Here is a 20,157-nt window from a genome sequence, read left to right as displayed (position 1 = left end):
GACCCCTAGTTTTTTCGTAATACTCTGGTATCTTCTTATGATAAAACTTACTACATGGTATTATAATTACATGTTCACCTGTTTTCCCTGCTGTATTGTGAGCTCCATGAGGGCCGAGACCAGTCATTGTTGTATCCTCAGTGCCTGACAAAAGACTTGAACAGATATTTCATCAGGGAGACATATGGATAGCAAATATACACATGCAAAGATGTTCAATAGTATTGGTTATTTAGGAAATGTAAGTTAAAAATCATAGTGTGGCTCAATTAAAAAGATTTACCTTGCCAAGCTTGGTGAGGATGTGGAGCAACTCAAATTCTCACATGCTGCTGGTGAGACTATGAAATGGTACACATACTTTAAAAAACACTTTTGCAGTTCCTTAAAAAGTTAGACATACACCTACCATACAACCCAGCCATTCCACTCTTAGGTGTTTACCCAAGAGAAATGAAAGCATATGCCTAACACAAAATCTTGTGCACAAATATTTATAGCAGCTTTATTTGTAATAGCCCCAAACTGCAAACAACTCCATGTCCATCAGCCGGTGAATGGATAAACATTGTGCTATATCCATGTGGTAGAATAATACATGCAGCAATATGGATGAAAAAAGGATTATACTGAATAAAAAACAAGACCCTGAAAGTGTGTAATATTTGATTCCATTTATATGAATTCTTAATAAAGCATATAATCTTGTAGTGACAGAAAACAAATCAATGGTTGTCTAGCATTGGGCGGAGGATGAAGGGAGGGGTGGATTACAAAGGAATACAAGGAAACTTGGAGGTAATGGGTATATATGTTCATTATTTTCATTGTCATTATGGCTTCATGGGTTTATTTATATATAAGTCAATTGATCGAATTCAACATTTTAAATACATGCAGTTTTATTGTGTGTCAATTTTACCTCAATAAAGCTGTCCAAAGAAAAAAGTAAAGAACCTGACCCTTAAACTTGGGGAAAAAAATTTAGAAAGAACCTGACCCATAATAGGCCCTCAGAGTACACTTGTTGAAAGACTACCAGTGGTGTTGTGGAAATGTTTCTAGAGGAGTAGATCTAGGGGGTCAGATTGTGCTGGGATTTGAGGGTCAGGCAGAAGAATTTGAATGTTGCCCTGGGAAGCAATTTTGGAGTTTTATAATCATAGCCATGAGGTAATGAAAGCGGTGTTTTAGAAGAATCCTTTTGGCAGCAGTGTGGAGGAGAGATTAGAAGGGAATGCAAAAAGATGAGTTAAAAGGTGTGGCCATGATCTACACATGAGATGATAAGGGCCTGGCCTAGAGTGATGGCCTCTGCTTGGAAAGGAAGGGACCATAGGAAAGAATTGTCAAGACTTGACTTACTAATATAGAAGAAGGAATAAGTTCTTTATTGAGCACCGACTATGGATTAGACATTGATTTAGCAGTTTGACAAAATTATTCCTGATTTTTTTGAGAAAACTGAGACTTATCTCCAAAATGTAGGGAATGAAGGAGAGTTTTTTTCCCTTGAAACTAAACCTAGGTGGATTGTTAGGTCTTTAAGGAAAAACTGTTTTGGGTACACTTCACCTTATAGTCTAACACTCAGAGCTATGACTGAATTTGGCATTGAGTACTTTCAGTACATTAATTCTCCTTTTTCCTCTGTTGACTTGTTGATGGTACAGACTAGAGGCCACGATCCTCAAATGCTGTCCAAGAAATCTTCTTGAAAATAAACTAAATCATCTTACCTTGATTCTCCCTTAGGAGTGGGTTTTCTCAACCTGAAAATAAAAATTTACTGTACTTAGCCTTTGAGATCCTTACTAACCGACTGAAGCAGAGAGAGCCTGACCAGTCCTTGGAGGAACTGCTCACGTGAGTCTGACTACATATCCCAGAGAGTTTCCCAAGATGCTCCTAGGAACAAGATTGGCAAGATTTCTTGGAAATAATTTGGGTGTCTCTCAGTAGTTGTGAGGGAAATTGATATTTTCAGTTATTTTTTCCTCAGTTATATAAGCTTTCTCACCTATGTATTCAGATAAATCCTGAAGCATCAGAAACCATTGAACAAGTCATACTAAATCTTCATGTATCCTTCATCTTGTAAAGTTTGCTTTTTCAGGTAATAATGATGACAGCACTGACCATCTATAGTCAACTCTTGTTAATCCCGAGATGTACCCTGTCCCCCAGTAGGGTTGGGTAATTAGGCAGCAGCTGGCTATCACTGATTGCCTGTATCCTTCCCCCAATCTTGGAAGAAGAGGAGCCTAGGTTGAGGGCTAGGCGGTAGAGGAGGGAGCTGGGAAGGCGCTCCAAGGGGCATTGCTCCCAGCCTCCTACCCCAGGCTTCAACCAGACTAATGTGGTTTTTCTCTCATGTCCCTTGATAGCCTAGGCTATCACTGGGTCTGCAATCAGTGCTTGTCATCTCTACCTTTAGGGAAGGACCTTCTTTCTTTCTTTTGGACCTTATTTTTTAAATTTGTTTGACCTCTTTCCCACCAATCAATCAGGAGTTGACTCTAGTTTTAGTTCAACTACAATTTTAAATTAAATAAACCCTATCTCCCATTGCTTTAGTGTACTGAAAGGTGACCGTTTATGGTACATTTATTAAAAGCTCTGCTGTCTCTGCCTTATAATTTCCTTTCACTTTGTCCCTATGGACCCAGAATTTAAACATTTTCTCAGTGTGTTGCCTAAGACCTTAAAGGGCCAATAATTGATCCTGGGTTGCACATATAAGCATGGCCTAGACTAACACTTGGGACTCTTGGAACGCATGACCCCTTCAAGGCCTGCATCCCACTCTCTGGACTCTGTTCTGCCCTAGCTTTCTCCATACAAAGTTATAGTTCTCTATCAAGGTCTTGAAAGAAGGTTGCTACTAAAGTACCTGAAAATGATTCTGATTAGACCTTCAGACACTTAAGTGTACTTGAACAACTCATAAATTTAGATATACCTATAACACTTTTTTTTTCTTCTTTCCTTACAGCCAGAGCTTCCATTACTTGCAGAATTTCCATCATAGCATTCCCAGTTTCCAGTCTGCTCTTTATCTCCTCAGACTTTTGATGGTCATTTTGGAGAAATCTACAGCTTCTGCACAGAAAAAAGAAAAAATTGGTGATGGGCCTAGATTCTATCTTTTTTTTTTTCTTCATAAATAGGATTAATAACTCAAGCTTATAAGCTTGGGGCTTTCTCAGACCTTGTATGTTTTACATGTAAATCCCCCCAAAACTGTGGATGGCAGTGCCCTCTTGCTATACCAAGAAGGACATTTTCCCAGAAGGAGCCATGACTGATCTCTGGTAATATTGCTTAGTCTGAATTTGGTTAGTTCAGTTGACTAGATAATTTTTTGTTTGGCTTCTGTTTATTCATGTCCTTCCTTTATTTAAATTATCTGAGACATTTGACAAAAAGAGACATAAACCACGAGGTTAATAAAATGGGAGAAAAAGGAGAAATCAGGATTAAGTGTAAAGAAAGTACTGGCCTCGTCCATGATCTTTTTCTTTGATTATCTTTTATCATAGCTCTTACAATGCAGCTCACTGATTATACATACTGATTGGCAGCACAGACAAAAAGCAAAAAGAAAGTGCAAAACAAACCTTTGGTTATTCCCTGTTGATTAACACGGGAGGGTTTGGTCTGAATCTAGATGGCCACTGCTTGTTGGCCTGCTCAGGAGGAACAAGATTAGTTTTCCCACTGCCTGGCAACATTCTTTTTCTCTGTGTGTGTCCGCAGTGTGTGTGTGTGTGTGTGTGTGTGTGTGTGTGTGTGTGTGTAGTGAGAGGGTCTTAGACAAATGGGTTTATTTCTGGTAGACCAGCCAGTGGAGCAGGAGGAACCCATGACAGCTTTTTTTCAAATTATCTGTCAGACCAGGAACTTTATAGTCAATATAAAAGAATAATTCTTTTGATCAATAATCATCTCCAAAAGCCTGAAAAACAAGAGTGAGGTCTATATTCCACACATGAGATAACTTGGTGTTGTTTCTCCAACAGCTTCTCTGGCCAGACAGTTCCTCTGTCGGGTGTGGCCAAGTGGGGAGAAAGAGAAGAGCAGCATCCCTAACGACCAGCTCCAGGCTTTGCTTGGGTGAGGTGCTCAGTTTCTGTCAAGAAGCCAAACAGTCTTCCAATTTGCCACTTTTGCAGTCCCTCATCTAGTCAAAGACTGAGCAATTTCCTTGGTTAAGGAGAACTTGGAAGCAATAAAATAGGCTTGAAATAACAGAATTTTGAATATGTGGATCATAAACTTCTAGTTCTGTTTTCTATTGTCAGCTAGTTTCTTATTATTAAATCATACAGGGAGTAGAGGAGTCTGCAGTTGTATCCTGTCTTGTTAACCAATGAGTCAGATATTTATTTATTACCTACCATATCCAAGACACATTCATGACTTTCAAGGTATCTAACTATTTCCAGTTGAGACATCATTTTCTTTACCTCCTGTCAAGTATCTGGAATCTTTATTTTATTTAAAAAATTTTTAAACGTCAATAGTTGTTTTGAAGTTTAATACCTGGTAGTATCTTAAGAAAGAGTCTTGATTTAGGAATTCTGTAATAACGTGTGTTTGTACTCCTGTGGCTACTGATGCAGCATCTACCTGGAGCACACAGACAGTGTTCTGAAGGCCATAGAGGAGATTGCTGGTGTTTGTATCCCAGAACTGATCAGCTCTTCTAAAGATGGGTCTTCCTCCACATTCCCTACACTGACCAGGTAAGGGAGTTCTCTCCTCCGCTCTTTCCCTAAGTTAGATTCACACTGTCCAGTATATGTAGTTTCCAAATAACTGCCTTATTCTTCATTTGATTCTGATAACAGATGGTAGGTACAGTCATTCATTTAACACATAGAATGTCTACGTGTATTCTTTCCAAGGGGCTCTCAGCCAACCCATGTGACATGACCTTATTGAGGAATGAATTTTCAGTAGTTACAGCCTTCAAAGGCAATGAATATTTAGTCACCAAACTTCACCTATCAGTACTTTCATCCTTTAAACATGAAATTATTTCTCCAATATTTTAACCACCTTTAGAAAGATAAAGTGATTGTTGTATCTAATCATGTGTATCTCACTTAATGGGTTTTGTGCCACATAATATTAATGGTTATTTTACATTCGTATGGCATTTATAGCCTATAAAGCACTTTTACATTGTTTATCTCATTTGATCCTTTTGAGGATTTTGTGAGGTAGATATCATTAACCCTATTTTGAGCATTAGAGGAAACTTGCTCAAGCTTATACAGGCAATAAAGTAAATATGGAGGTAGGAACCTAAAGTCGGATCTTCTCACCACTACTTCCTGGCACTTTCCATCTCCCAGCACACTATCTCCCTTCATAAAGTTAATTCCATTGTTTCACAGACCATCTACTTGGGCTTATTTCTAAATCCTTCCTACTCCCCCATCCTATTACAGTGGACCCTAGTGAAGGAGATGCAGAAAGGCGTGAAAGGAAATGACTTGGTTCCCTAGCTTCTTCCCAGGAAGTTCTTTCTAATGAGGGCATCATTGTGTGGGCGTGCATGCTCTTCCCCCTTTTAGGCACACCTTTGTCATTTTCTTCCGTGTGATGATGGCTGAACTAGAGAAGACGGCGAAAGGTCTTCAGGCTGGCACAGCAGCAGACTCGCAGGAGGTGAGTCAAATACTCCTACCTCCAGAAGTAGACTCTGGATTACAGTAAGTCTTTACTTAATGTTGTCAGTAAGTTCTTGGAAACTGCAACTTGAAATGAAATTTCCTTTAACAAAACCAGATTTACCGTAGACTAATTGATGTAAATAAGAGTTAAGTTCCTACGGCATATTTCTGATCACAAAAAATCACCAAACTTCTAAAAGAAGACCCATAACACTTCTAATATTAACCATGAAATAAATGTGAGCTATATGTACATTTAAGAAAGATTAATAAAAACAAGTAAGATGATTATTTTCTAACCCACTTGTTCTAGTTCAGGGTTGTGGGTGTCCATAGCCCATCTCAGCAGCTCAGGACGCATGGCGGGAACCCACCCTAAACAGGATGTCCTTCCATCTCAGGAACACACTCACACTCACACTCACACACGCTCATCAGACTGGGACATTAGACATGCCAATTAACCTGAAGTGCTCATCTTTGGGATGTGGCAGGAAACCAGAGTACCTGGAGAGAAAACCTACTCAGACAGTCTACACAAGACTGTGGCCCCAACCATGAGTAGATTTTTTTTTCCTCATAACAAAATGATGTTGAATGAAACAATGTTATTTGAGGACGAGCTGTTTTTGAAAGCTGTTGAATCTTTTAGTCCCTTGGTCCAGGGTTTATCCTAAACTATTTCCTTGGTTTACTGAGATCCAGGATTTTTTTTCAAAGAGCTCCTGGCTTAATTTCCTTTCCCTTTAGTTGGAGGTGAGGATTGTGCTCTGTTTTCCCTGGCTACTGCCCAGAGAAAAGCTTGGACTGCTCCGTAGACCCCGCCCTGGTAAAAATGTCCTTGTTTGCAGTTTCATGTGCCTGGCAGAGTGCTGCTTGTGAACTGGCATGAGGTGAGCAAGCCTGTTTGAGGTGTGGTACCGAGCCTTGGTAACCTGCTAACCAGAGCTAAGACTGCTGAGAACTCAGGCTGGCATAGGGAATCAGAGAAGTCACAGGGAGCTGATGGCCAGTTGAGGCTTTTTCCTACTTGGAAATGACTGAAGAGGAGTCATCTTATTAGTCTCTATAAGTTACCCTAATGTTTTCATGTACACAGGCCTCAGAACCATCTTCCAGGTGCACTAGTTGCCACATCTCTTTAGGAGGATAATTAATTGCCTTAAATCTCTGAATAGCTGTATAATTCAAGAACCGTGTATTAGTAGGAGTACAGTAAGATGTATTTGGCTTGTATATTTGGCTGTTTGCAGATTCATGAAGAGAAACTCCTCTACTGGAACATGGCTGTTCGAGACTTCAGTATCCTCATCAACCTGATAAAGGTAGAAAATGGAGGCTCCTTGACCCATCTCATTGGCTGACTGCAGAAACCAAGAATCCTAGTTTCCAAAATGGACTCTCCCTGCTCCTCTCCTCACCCTTCCTCGGGGACCTACTCTCCCCATCTTTTTCCTTGTGCCCCTACCCATCCTGTATAACCCCTTCTTCTTTCCCAGGGCAATGTCTTTTTCCTTCTCTCCCTTCCTCCTTGTCATCTGTGTCACAGTGTTCACTATTAAATGGCTCCTTCCACACATCATTCTCCCACTCTCTCTCACCTCACCTTGGGTCCTCTGTGATCTGGGCACATGTCCCACTATCTCCCTCTTCCAACCCTGAATGCCTTCTTTATCCCTCAAACACACTCTGTGCTCTGAGCCACTCCATGATTTTGCTCAGGCTGTTCCCCAAGCTTAGAATGTCTTTTTCCCTTTTCGTCTCTAATCTGCTCTTTCTTAAGGCTTCAGATCGAGGTTTGGGACCTCTACAATGCCATCTTCTTAACATCCCCAGTTGGAATCAATTTCTTGTTCCACTTTGCTCCCCTCTTCTTTTTCTTGAACTTTAATTATAATTATTCTGCTTTGTAATTAATTTAACTGTTGACAGACTTTTATTTATTTTTTAAAGATTTTTATTAGGGAATTGGGGGAGGGGAACAGACAAGTTGCTGTCCTTTTGTTGTTCAGTCTAATTGTGGAAGACGTCGTTTAACTGGCCCATGTTGGCATTATGATTATTGTGCTCTTCCCTGGTGAGGCAGTCACTCGCCGGCCATTGAACAGCCCTCACTGCGTCTCAGGAAAGCGCACGCCAGCTGCCGGCCAGTCCCACACAGCCTACGCTGTGACTCCCTGCAGCCCAGCTCTAGGTCAAGCTGTTGTTCACCATATTAGCTGTAGAGGGCGCAGGGCTAGTGTGTGATCCGAATGGGGCACTGTTGCTCAGAGCTGGCATCCCAAGCCAACTCCTAACCCACACACCACTTGGCGGGCCCCAGACCTTCATTTTAGAATTCTCTGCAATACTGAGAGCTGTGCTTTGTACAATGGGAAAGAGGCTGGGGTGCTCAAAGGAGCAGACCTCAGCTTTGGTTTCTTATCTTTCATCTCTCCAGGTGTTTGATAGCCGTCCTGTTCTGCATGTATGTTTGAAGGTGAGAGACTAACCGGGCCCTCTTTAGTATTTATTCTTCTGTGAGTCTCTCTAGAGGGCCTCAACTGGGAGGAATTGCTTAATACCTTGCCTACAAGCCACAGTTTTCCAAATCTGTGCTAACAGGTGGTAGTTGAGAAGAGACATTGGATACATTTCCCTATACTAGTTGGATAACTAGACAAGCCAATTTTCCTATGAGTTTGAAAATTTTTGGTTTGAGTCTTAGAATTAGGAGGAGTGGCTTCAGGGCAACTGACTTCAGGAGCAGTAGTCAGTCCCTGCCATTCCTGTGTAGACAACAGAGAGGAATAAGGAGTGCATGATTCTTTTTGTTTTTAAAGATTTTATTGGGGAATTGGGGGAGGGGAACAGTGTTAGGGAATTGGTGAAGGGGACCAGCCAAGTTGTTGTTCTTCAATCTTTGTTATGGAGGGCGCCAGTCGCCATCTGACTGCCCATTGGCAGCTCGTGGCCTCTAAGCTCAAGGTGCTGTGTTCAATCTTAGTTGTGAGTGGGCATAGCCACCATCCCATGCAGGAGTCGAACCAGCAGCCTTGTTGTTAAGAGAGCACACACTATACACTGAGCCATCCGAGCGGCAGCTTAGCTCAAGGTGCCAAGTTCAGTCTTAGTTGCGGTTGGGCGTAGTCCACCATCGAACAGGCAATCTTGTTGTTACACCAGCTAAACCATCCTACCACCTGTTGGCAGTTCAGCGGCACCTCAGCTTGGGCGCAGTGTCACTGGCCCATGTGGGAATCGAACCAATGGCCCTGTTGCTCAGAGCTCGCGCTCTTAAGCCAACTCTTAACCTACTGAGCCACTCAGTCAGCCCTGCATGTTTCTTTTTAAAGCCCATTGGTGGCCTCATGAATGTGGGAGCTCATATCCTCATAATTGCTGAACTCCTCTGCCATGGGAATAGCCCAGATTAGCCCTAGATTTACACAATGGGTTAAGAGCTAGTGAATGCTATGGGGAGAATACTTATTCCTCACTTCGTATGGTTCCTTCCAAGTGGGTATCTCCCTATTCTTCTGGCCTCTCTCTTCCTTTTTATTCACTCCACCCTGGTGCTAGTGTGGGAGATGGGTGAGTAGGGGGAGTGATTTATCTGGTTGGTAAGCTTGGCAGTTGGGCATGTACTTTCTCGGCTCTACCCAATTTTTTCCTCTTGGGAGTAAGTTGCCCTCAGGGTGCTGGGGTTCCTGTCTGTTCTTCTGTGTCCTCATTCTTTAGCTGAGCAAGGCCCCTGCCCATTGGCTGTGTCTAGGGTAGGTAAATGTGCCTAATTCTGGGCTTAGTTAACAGGTCCATTTAGTTTTTGCATTAAGCTACATTCTCCAAATTAACCTTTTGGCCCCTTCCCAATTTATTTTTTATATACAAAAATAAGAAAATATAATCCTGGGCTGGGTGAGGCTATGCTGCCTGAGGTGGGGCCTTTCAGGTGAAACACCTCAGCTAGAGGTCATTACCAGTGTGTCTCTTCTGTTTTTCAGTACGGGCGTCTCTTTGTGGAAGCATTTCTGAAGCAGTGTATGCCGCTTCTAGACTTCAGTTTTAGAAAACACCGGGTAAGAACTGAGAGTAGAGAACAAAGACATGCTCTGTACAGTTGTTCAGAAGATATTGGGTTGTCGGAAAAGTCATGATGCATTTTTTTTTTTTTTTAAAGATTTTTATTGGGAAATTGGGGGGATGGGAACAGTGCTGGGGAATTGGGGGAAGGGGAACAGACAAGTTGCTGTCGTTTTGTTCTTCAGTCTAGTTGTGGAGGACGTTGCTTCACTGGCCCAAGTTGGCACCATCATTGCGCTCTTCTCTGGCGAGGCAGATCAGTCGCCGGCTTCTGGACGGCCGCTCACTGCGGCTGCTGGCCGCTCACGCTGGCTGCTGGCCACACACGGTAGCCCATGGCAATCCACTGCCACAGGGACTGCAGCCCACGCCGTCGCCGGCGACTCATGGCAGCCCAGCTCCAGGTTGAGCTGTTGTTCAGCATCTTAGCTGTGGAGGGCAGTGTCACTGGCCCTCATATGTGGGATCCGAACCGGGGCCCTCTGGCATCCCAAGCGAGTTCTTAACCATCGCGCCACTCGGCCGGCCCATGATGCATTTTTGCAACGAAAAACAGAGAAAAAATACATCATGACTTTTCTGACGACCCAATATGTCTATGGTGACTCCTGGGTTGGGTGGGTGTGGGAACAGTCCCCCTGCCCAGGTTCTGGGCCACAGTTCTACTTCGGCACCTGGTCCACTTCAGAGATGCCCATTTAGAACTGAATATTCCAAAACAGGCTGAACTCCTCAGACCCACTCTGGTTTAAACCCACCTTTCCTTCTACTTCAGATCTGGGGGGTGGTTTTTCCTTTTAGCTTGATTTCATTGTGTTGCTGTACTTCCAGGACCTCATGCATCAGTGTGTTTGCTTATTCCTTTGTGCTTCTCTAGGTCTACTGTCAGGGATAATAAAAAAAAACCTCATTGATGTCATAAACCCTTTGCTCTCATAATGGACAGTCTTGAGAGTTTTTTTTAGCCAAGTGGGATCCAGGGCTAAAGTAGTGAAAGAAGGATAGAAACAGAGATTATTTCTCATACATATTTAGCAAGTTGAACTTTGCACAAAACTCTCACAATATTTGATTGGTCCCTCATAACCCTTAAAGAGAAGGGGGAAGATAGCTAGCCAGCAATTCTTCTATTTGGGGACCAAATTAAGTTGATTATTGATATACGGCCAGAATTGGCTAGATTTATCCTCTTTGGAGCCTTTGATTGCAAGGATATCTGGCATCTAAAATAAAATGAGAGTATTTAATATGGTGTTTATGAATTTTGTTGGCTATAGGAAGATGTTCTGAGCTTACTGGAAACCTTCCAGTTGAACACGAGGCTGCTTCATCACCTGTGTGGGCATTCCAAGGTAAGAGGTCCCATCACCAGCCTGCCTGTTGGCTTAATCAACAGTTGGAATTGGGAGATACACAGGCTTCAATTCCTTCCTTTTTATACCCTTTTTGAGCCTTTATGTCTGGGACTGTGTCTGTCCAAACGCAGTTTATTCAAAGTGGTTAAATCCTTAGGTGCTGGTTAAGATCCTGCAGTCATTTAGAGGGGTGTTTCTGCATCTGAAATTTGACTCAAACTCCATAGTCCTATTTCTTTTGGTGAGCAATATGGAATGTTGGTGCATGTGTTATTGCTACAAAGTACACTGGGTAGGAGGAATATTATGTAAGTGATGACTCTGCTGGAGACAAGAGGTGGTTCTAAAAATAGCTATCTTTAGAGCTTTTCAGCTGTACTACTTAACTTGTTAAGGAACACATCTGTCTCTTGTGAGAACATTTTAGCATTAAAGGACTTTTCCACTTGAAGCCTACAGTTGAATCATTGTCACTTTTTTCTAAAGAAGCATAGCAACATGGAGTTCTTTAGTCACTTGCAAACCAAATGATTCTTTAATCTAGTTCCTATTACTTACTTCCTCCTCTGCTTCTAACTTTATAAGGTGCTGAACTGGGAATTTTAAGGACTCTCAGCTAAACAGCTACTCTGTTGCTTAATATCAGTATAATGTATGTTCAAGAATATTATAAGTAAATTAATTGATAATTGGTCAATAAGAGGTTGAGAAGGGGGACCTAGAGGTATTGGTGGTATGTTTTCTAGGCTTTCTTAGCTTGAAGGACAGCTGCCATTCTCTTCGAAATACTCTGCCAAACTGCTGCTGTTTGATGGAACGTGTCTCTGGCCTGTACTAGCAGGGCTTATGCTTTCATACAGTGTTCAAGATGTCAGGAATGCGAAAGTTCCTGTGTAGGAAATGTGGAAGCATGATGATAAACCCAAATGAGTTAGGTGCATTTGTTTCCGTTCAGATTCACCAGGATATGAAACTCACCGAACATGTGCCTTTGCTCAAAAAGACCCTGGAGCTGTTAGTTTGCAGAGTGAAAGCCATGCTCATCCTCAACAATTGTAGGGAAGCTTTCTGGCTGGGCAATCTCAAAAACCGGGACTTGCAGGTAAGCCTGGGGCCCTACCAGCAATTATCTCCTACTCCTATTTGCGAGAACATTGGAAAGCATATAAGGGAGGTCACCTGAGCCCTGCCCTCTCAATAAGACTGCTTTTCTCTTAAGTCTGGGCTGTTTAGCTCTTAAAGTTAGAGTACATTGCCTGTGGGCCCTGGTTAGGGGCTGCACCCCTTATTCCAACCAGCAAAGGCCTAAATGTGCCACTGATAAAAACAAGGCCTCAGAGATAGAGGAGCCAGATTAATAAAACCTCTTCCCTCAGCCAGAGGGGCACCTTTAAGTCCTACTGAGGGTAGATTCATAACAACATTTTTGTCTATGGACAGACTTCTTTTTGGGGTTTTTGCTTAAACCAGTCTGTCTTATTCCTGAAATTATTCTCTGGCTAATTTTAACAAGTGATCATTTCTAAGGTCTTCAGTTATCTGATTAACTGACTGAAATCTTGTGTTGCTTATAGTACTGCCTTCGAGTGATAGCATTTTTCAACTAGGGCCCAAGCCCTTATTCATGTTTACAATACCTGAGTTTTATAATCTTATATTTGAAAAGAATATCACCCCAGAGAATTAGCTTCCTTTTGTGGCATCAACCTTATGAGGTAGATACTATTGTTTCCATGAGAAAATTGAAGCTCAGAGATGTTAAGCAACTTAGCTAAAGTCATTTCAGCAATGAGTTGAGCCAAGGTTTGAGTCCAGACAATCCTGTTCCAAAGTTGATGTTCTTAAACCACTTCAGTGTACTACTGTCCTTCAGCCTCTAAATGGCCATTCATGGTTGGTGTGTTGGTGCTCATATACGTTTAGGTATTTGAGAAATTTTAGAGCTGTATTCACATTAATTGAGTTACCAATACAATCTGGCCTTGTAAAATCTAGTATGATATTAGAATACAAAAAAGGGCTTTTTGTAAAAACTACATATTGTATCAAAGCCACATGCATCTCAGAAATCTCGGGTTGATTATCACTTCTCTAGATGCTGGATCACAGTTTGGTGCCCATGTTTGACCATGTTTAAATGACTAAAATGTCTTCTTTTGTATTTATTGCCTGTAAACTAAGCCTTTTCCCCTTGAGGCCCCAAATGTGATCATTATAACCCACCATTTGTCTTGGCCCATCCACATTTAGGGTGAAGAGATTATATCCCAGAATTCCCAGGAAAGCACAGCAAATGAAAGTGAGGATGAGACATCATCCCAGGTCTCCAAGAGCAAAGCAATGGAGGTATTTCTGCATAAGGCACCAGAGCATGGCATTGATGTTACATTTTCTGAAGTATTCTGAGTTGGTAGAGAGTGCAGACCTTTCCCCACTTATGTTTATAATCAAAGACTTCTATGCCCATCTCCGTTCTCTCCAAAAAAGCTTCTCTGCTTATATGAATTCCGTGGGGGACCAGGAAAAAAAAAAACCGGCATAGTCTTTTAATCTGAGTATCTCATATGTTACAGAGTTGAAAATTCCCTTCCATTATAGCCCCCTGTTTCTCTGAATTCATATCTAAAATCATTTTAGAGAGGAGAAAAGGTCAAAATGTTCTCTGAGTATTGAGAAGAATGAATTAAACCATTTAAACATGCTGTTTGACTAAAAAAGAAATGTGAACACATTTGATGAAAGCCAAAGCACAGAATCAGAAGCTGCCACCACTGAGGACTAAAATACGAATAGGGATCTTTATACTTTTCTGGGCTGCTACCGATACTTCCAAAACTTTAAAGAAAGCTATAGAAAAATGTATACGTTTATACAATTTTGTTACAATTCAGGTGGGTTATGGACACGGAGAAGCTCAGATTTAAGATCCCCTGCTGTGGAGCCTCCTTATAATGCAATTTGAGGCTGATGCAGAAAGATCTCCTAGTACGAAAAATTATTTTATTACATGGTCTTCTGTTTTATTTGTATAGAGTATCTCTACCTTATTCTCATGAAAAATTTGAAGCAGACAGTATCCTGTTAGTTTGGTACTTTCTCCTATGCAAACCTCCTGGATTAGAGTTGCAGACCAGAGAGAATTTTACACTGGATTCCTCTTGAAATACACAAAGAAATTTTATTTATTTATTTTTTAAGATTTTTATTGGGGAATTGGGGGAAGGGGAACAGACAAGTTGCTGTCCTTTTGTTCTTCAGTCTAGTTGTGGAGGACGTTGCTTCACTGGCCCAAGGTGGCACCATCACTGTGCTCTTCCCGGGCGAGACAGATCAGTCGCTGGCTTCTGGATGGCCGCTCACTGCGGCTGTTGGCCGCTCACGCTGGCTGCTGGCTACACACGGTAGCCCATGGCAACCCACTGCAGCAGGGGCTGCAGCCTACGCGTCGCTGGCGACTCATGGCAGCCCAGCTCCAGGTTGAGCTGCTGCTCGCCATCTTAGCTGTAGAGGGCAGTGTCACTGGCCCTCATGTGGGATCTGAACCAGGGCTCTCTGGCATCCCAAGCCAGCTCTTAACCAACGCGCCACTCGGCCGGCCCTACAAAAAATTTTAATTTAACAAAGATTTCATTCTCTATTAAATGCCCACTTTGTTCCTATGTTACATACATGCAGTAGAGCAAGAGGGCCATGGCTTATTTAAAAATTATGCAAACTTGGTTCACTTGCAGAATGGCATAAATCAGTATCAAAATGGCCTCCCTTCATGGTCTTGGCTTAGAGGTCATGATACAAGGAGGAGGGAGCCTCTGACTCATTTTTTCAAATGAATAGTTTAAAACCTATTATTTGTTTTAATGATACAGTGCAATTTTATTTATTTTTAAATAAAATTTATTGGGGTGACAATGGGATACAGTACAATTTTAAATACTGAGGGGGTAGTATTTTAATTCATGGAGTCATCCAGATGACCTGAAGTATTTAATTATCCTTTGCCCCTTAGGTTGATGAAGAAGACAAAGCAAGTGATGGAGAGAAAGAGCAAGATAGTGATGAGAGTGATACCGACTCTGATTAGACCACAGAGAGAATGATGCTCCCTCCCCATCTCTGCCAGCCTCTTACCATTTTGTGTTCAGGATTTGAAATCTGTCTGCCTTTCTCACTTGGAAGCATACTATTTTGTCCTTAAAGTGGGGGCTTTAATGGGGAATTTTGTAGATTATCTAACATCATCAAAGACCCTGATTCAGAATTCCAAGGTAGCATTACTTATCAGTTTGGACAGACATGGCAGTGCTACACGTCATGAGTCTGGGCTTTGAATTCATGTTAGAATTTAGGTTTGTATAATATCAGTTTTACAAATTCTGTTTTAAGCTCTGCCTCAGCTATCTCTTCCCTTTTTCTGGATTTCCTTTGTTAGTCAATGATTAGATGGAATTGCATTGGGTTTTGAGCAGAGAAATAATGAAGACTGGTGCCAACACATCAGTTCTACCAGTTAAAATCGTGTTCCCTATTGTAAGGACCATCTTTTTTTGAGATGAGAAGATTGTTTTGATCTTTTTGGAGGAGTGATAAAATTTGTCAATGCCCAAAGAAAGTCAAAAGGAACATTTTGGCTGCTTTAAAAATTTTTTTGGTTGTCATGTAGATATAAGACAGGGGGAAAGGTACTTTCAAACTCATGTTGACTTTGTATATGTAATGTTTATTTTATTTCCACATTCTGAGTTAAACCTGTAATCTAGTTACAATGATGCTACAAAATTACTTGTAGTTTATTAGAAATAGAACATTAGAAGTACACTTCAGCTAAAATGGGGAGCTCTCACGTCTTCTGCCAGAAAGCCTAGTTTCAGTGCTGCTACCAACTTCTTTCTTGCCAAGCTATAAATATTAATATGTTAATATTTCTATCCACTTTTGTATTTTCCAGTGGTATTAGGGTGTGGCTGATTAGGGTTTTTTTGTTGTTGTTTTGGTGGGGGAGGGGAGTTGTTTTTTGTTTTTAAAATTAATCCTTGAACCACATATAGGTTTTTGACCCCTTCATCCTCCTATATGTAAAAATACATATCTTTTTTGACTCCCCTGTTTCCATAATTCATTATGGTCTGAGGTATTTAAGTGAGTTCACACTAGACTCATTGGTTTATATGGTTTATTTAACGGTTCTTTATCACATGTACACGTCAGTGCTACTTTGACTCTTTTAAATGGTTGTTCAACTTTACAATGGAAATGTTCTCCCTTGCTCTGTCATTGGCCCTTTTTTGGAGGGGAAGGAAAGAAAGGGACTCTGGAATTGTCGCTGCTTGACAGAAAAACAGGATGGCTGGGGCAATGTCACAGTTTACATGGACAGGTTTCTGTAAGCTTCAGGCACATAGCACAGGGCACGGTGTGAGGAACGGGAATCAGATGAGGACCCTTTACTTGGAGTGTTGCAAGGCAAGGGTACACTTCTTGTATGTTGAATACAGCAAGAGGATAGAGCGCAGCATCTGCTTGCACATGGTCACTGTCATCTGAATCTGAGGCTCCTTAAGTCCAATGGGCCACTGGTGCTCCCGGCTGATGATTTTGCAAAAGGCTGACTTGTCTGAAACTCTGAAGGTCCCCGTCCACTTTGGCGGCTGAGCCGTGATGACCCTGCCAAAGACGGAATCCACTCCACTGAGGCGGACAGGCTGGGGCCTCCTAACCAGCCATTTCTTATTTTTCATGGTTTGGAGCTCTGATGTGTAGCAGGGTAACTTGGGACTCACCCCAGGTTCCAGGAATTGGCTGTCTAGAACTAGAGTGACCTCTTGAAAGCATAGCTGCACTTCAAGGTCAGAAGGGGTGTGTGGGAAGCAGGGGGAAGCCCTAAAGGGGTGCTTGGAAGAAGGTGTGGGTGTTGTATGCCGTAGCCATTGGAAGCTCTCGTCCAGTGGGGTCCATGGTGCCCAGAGCTGGTATCCTGCCATTGACAGTCCTAAAGGAGAGGAATCAAAACATGGAATTTCCCTGGCAGGGTTTTGGTGAGGGTACCGCTATTCAAATTCACATCTCTTTCTCTCATTATTGACTTTAACTTACTCTGTAGTTCCCATGAACAGATTCCAATAGATGTTAGGGTTACTAGTCATTCTATAAAGGTCAGTAGAGAATGGTAACAAGTATTGAATCTGGCAAGTGCTATGTGTACTAAAACTTTATTAAACCTTATTACAAACCTCTAAAGGTAGGCTTTAACCCGTTTTACATATGCGGAAATGGATCTGTCCTAAATGGGGTATCCCAGTTCACCATTATGACCTGTGCTGTGTTGATAACTACGAAAGACAGAATCTACACCTGAGGTTGTAGAAGCTGCTGGCACTTCATGATGAGACATTTGTGGTTAGAAGCTCAGAAAGGCCACATCTTACCAAATATTTGGGACTCTGAATCCCATGTACTTTACACGAGTGGTTCTTAAAGTTTGATCCTGGGACTAATGCAGTCAGGGTCCTCGAATCAGCCTATAGAATCAGAAATGGGGCATCAGCCTATAGAATCAGAAATGGGGTAGGGCCCTACAATCTGTACTTAAACCCTTTGGGGATTCTGAGTGCACTTAAGTTTGAGAGCTTATGCTGTTTCATTTAAGGAACTTCAGCTTTCACTATTCTTAATTATGGAGACAGTCTCCTCTTGGCCCTAAAAAACCTGTTTTCTGACACAAGGGAGCTGCTGTCTGAGCCCTGAACTACTTATGACCACCTCAGAGGAATTATACCAAGCTAGGAGGATAAAAAAGTTTCCAAAGGCCAGTCTTTAAAAATTTCTAAAGATTTTTCTGGTTCTTCTAGGTGTGTTTTGGTTTTTGTTATCCATGGGAGACCCACTGGTTAAGAACTTGTTTTTTTTTTTTCCCCCCTTTCAAGATAAAGGAAAGGGCTGGGAGGATGTTGTTAACTCAAAACGTATCCAAGTAGAATTTGGATTTTCTATTTTTCTACCTTAAAATTGCCAATATATAAAGGGTTTTCCTGAATTCAGGAGAAGCTAACATTTTTAACATTTAACATTTTTTGAGCATGTACCTATTATGTTAAGGGACATAGCAAATTCCTTTTCTTTCCAGCCAAGTTTATTTCTCTGCCCCTTCTCTCTTCTCCCACAAAAGGTAACAGCAGCAGATCTGATCCCATCCCATCCAGTAATTGCCAAAAAAATGCTGTGAAACATTGACACCTCCACCATAATTTGTGAGATAGTAAAGTTCACATTTTAAAAAGAATTGTTGGTGATATTTCAAACCAGACCTGCCCCTAAACAATGGTTAGTATAAAGGAGTTTGTTGATTTCCTCCAACTGGTGTGTTTCTCCTGACCTATGCAGGCCCTTTTGCATACTGTGTTCAATTATCTGGGCTGCCTTAGGATAAGAAACTGACACCCAAGGAATAGTTATCTATTCCAAACAGCCTATGAAGGGCTTCTGATGCTGGAGATCATGACCCTAAGAGCATCCATCCAAGATCAGGGTACATCACCATGGCAAGGTGGGTGGAGGGTGAGCATATGACCAAAAGAAGTATTTCATCCCAGCATCCTTTTCCTGGCTCACCTCCTAAGAGCAAATGGAGCCAGAGGTAAAAGGCTATGTCAAATCTCCAGCCTAAATATTCCACAGAACCAACATGGGATGAGAAGGGCTTCTGACCCCAGGTCTTTCCATCACTGTCACACAAGGTTTACATAAAGATGGTTCACCCCGCACTCCCACCACCCAGGAAGTCACCATCATCCACTCCCAGAGGGGTTGAACCTAGGAAGTGGGCTCAAGCTGCTCTAATAGCTTTCAGATAGGGAACACCTTGCTCTGGCCAAAAAGTCTTCCCCTTCATAAGGCTCCTTCCGTTTCTAGGAACCGGTCCCCCGATGTCCCCACCTGAGAAAGGGGAAGGCAGCGTCAAAGTGCAGCTGAGGTCTTGGTGAACTGTGAACTGTGATACCGAGGCGCTGAAACTGCCCGGAGTGTGGGACGCTTCCTCTCCCAGCTGGAAAAAGGGGTTATCCCCCGGGGTTCCCTAGCTGGGGGCGGGGGCCGCCCAGCTCAGGCCGAGGTGGAGGTGGCTGTGGGAGCCCAGGTCCAGTCCCACGGTCTGAGCTGGGAGCTCACCTGCCGAACTCCGCAGGCCGCACGCTCCAAAGTGGCGGCTGCTGTTCCCGGGCCGCATCTTTTCTCCACCGGGCGCCTGGCAACCGCCTTTGTGATCCATGACCGGGAGCCTGAGCCGCAGGGGGTGGGGGTGGGGGAGGGAGGCTTGAGGTGCGCAGCTGGGGGACGTCAGGACTGGACTCGTGGAACCACGTCCTTGGAACGCCAGGTTCAGGACTCAGCTTTCAGGAGTGAGGGTTTGAATTCCGTCCCCTTGTTCCTCTCCCTCCTCTCCACCGTGCCACACCTGTGTGCCTTTGATCTAATCTCAGAGGACCGGCACGCTGTGGTCAGGAACCTGCATAAAAGTCCCGGGACCTGTACGTAGTGTTAAAAGTCCTTATCAAACCCTGCTCAGTGGATTTTCAGACTGAGTTATCCAGAGTTTTGAAGGCTTTTGTTGCTGCATTGGAATGATCCCAGTGCAAGGAGACAGAATCTATAAATGCTTGTCTGTGAAGAGAATGACTCATGTCTTCCATTGACTTCCTGACTGAAAACCTTTCTCTGCCTTCTATTGAACCTCAAAAAAGATGATGCTGGCCCATTCTCACAAAGCTGAAAAACTGATCCTTTCCCTACAGTGTGAATGATCTGACAACTTTGTAAGCATCACTACAACAATTAACAATTATCCTGAATGGCTGAGGGCACACAGATCTACCCAGCTGACTCCTGTATTCCTGGTACCTGGCTATCTCAGTACCTGGCAGGGTACTAGAAGTACTTGGGGGAAGGAATTAATTAATGGCTTTCCCTTATACACCCAGAAGTCGCCCTTGCACTTTTTTTTTTTTTTTTTTTTTTTTTTTTTTTTTTTTTTTTTCGGATCTTTGGGGGGAATCTTCTGGTTCCTC

At 42.5% G+C, this 20,157-nt stretch overlaps 2 protein-coding genes across 4 annotated transcripts in view; one reads left to right on the top strand and one right to left on the bottom strand.

Annotated features, from left to right (window-relative positions):
- FANCD2 (FA complementation group D2) overlaps positions 1-16,213 on the top strand; it is a 57,486-nt gene extending 41,273 nt beyond the window's left edge. The window contains exons 33-44 of the mRNA XM_019651116.1: positions 1,756-1,866; positions 2,996-3,126; positions 4,023-4,116; positions 4,626-4,748; positions 5,586-5,679; positions 6,938-7,009; positions 8,125-8,163; positions 9,668-9,742; positions 11,024-11,098; positions 12,057-12,203; positions 13,352-13,447; positions 15,108-16,213. Of these exons, the coding sequence (XP_019506661.1) occupies positions 1,756-1,866; positions 2,996-3,126; positions 4,023-4,116; positions 4,626-4,748; positions 5,586-5,679; positions 6,938-7,009; positions 8,125-8,163; positions 9,668-9,742; positions 11,024-11,098; positions 12,057-12,203; positions 13,352-13,447; positions 15,108-15,182 (1,132 nt within the window). The 3' untranslated portion in view covers positions 15,183-16,213. The remainder of the gene's footprint in view (positions 1-1,755; positions 1,867-2,995; positions 3,127-4,022; positions 4,117-4,625; positions 4,749-5,585; positions 5,680-6,937; positions 7,010-8,124; positions 8,164-9,667; positions 9,743-11,023; positions 11,099-12,056; positions 12,204-13,351; positions 13,448-15,107) is intronic.
- A 235-nt stretch (positions 16,214-16,448) lies between these two features.
- On the bottom strand, positions 16,449-19,675 carry FANCD2OS (FANCD2 opposite strand). 3 transcript variants are annotated; one of them, XM_019651118.1, is made up of 2 exons: positions 19,262-19,675; positions 16,449-17,087 (listed from the first exon to the last, which is right to left on the bottom strand). In XM_019651118.1, exons 1-2 carry the CDS (start codon positions 19,359-19,361, stop codon positions 16,543-16,545), a joined length of 645 nt encoding a protein of 214 aa, XP_019506663.1. In that variant the 5' UTR covers positions 19,362-19,675; the 3' UTR covers positions 16,449-16,542. The 3 variants fall into 3 exon arrangements, with proteins under 3 accessions (XP_019506663.1, XP_019506664.1, XP_019506665.1); XM_019651119.1 differs by having other exon boundaries at positions 19,031-19,332; XM_019651120.1 differs by lacking the exon at positions 19,262-19,675 and adding an exon at positions 17,524-17,674.
- Positions 19,676-20,157: the final 482 nt, after the last annotated feature.

Source organism: Hipposideros armiger, unplaced genomic scaffold, assembly GCF_001890085.2.
Source record: "Hipposideros armiger isolate ML-2016 unplaced genomic scaffold, ASM189008v1 scaffold_152, whole genome shotgun sequence".
Taxonomy (NCBI): Eukaryota; Metazoa; Chordata; class Mammalia; order Chiroptera; family Hipposideridae; genus Hipposideros; species Hipposideros armiger.
The sequence above is the reverse complement of the archived record's forward strand: the minus strand, read 5'-3'. Positions and strand labels throughout refer to the sequence as shown.

Excerpts from the sequence above, each read along its gene's own strand:
- FANCD2OS (XM_019651118.1), bottom strand. The coding sequence starts at position 19,361 with ATGGATCACAAAGGCGGTTGCCAGGCGCCCGGTGGAGAAAAGATGCGG. Across the intron at positions 17,088-19,261 it reads CGGCCTGCGGAGTTCGGCAG|GACTGTCAATGGCAGGATAC; the intron begins GTGAGCTCCCAG and ends CCTCTCCTTTAG.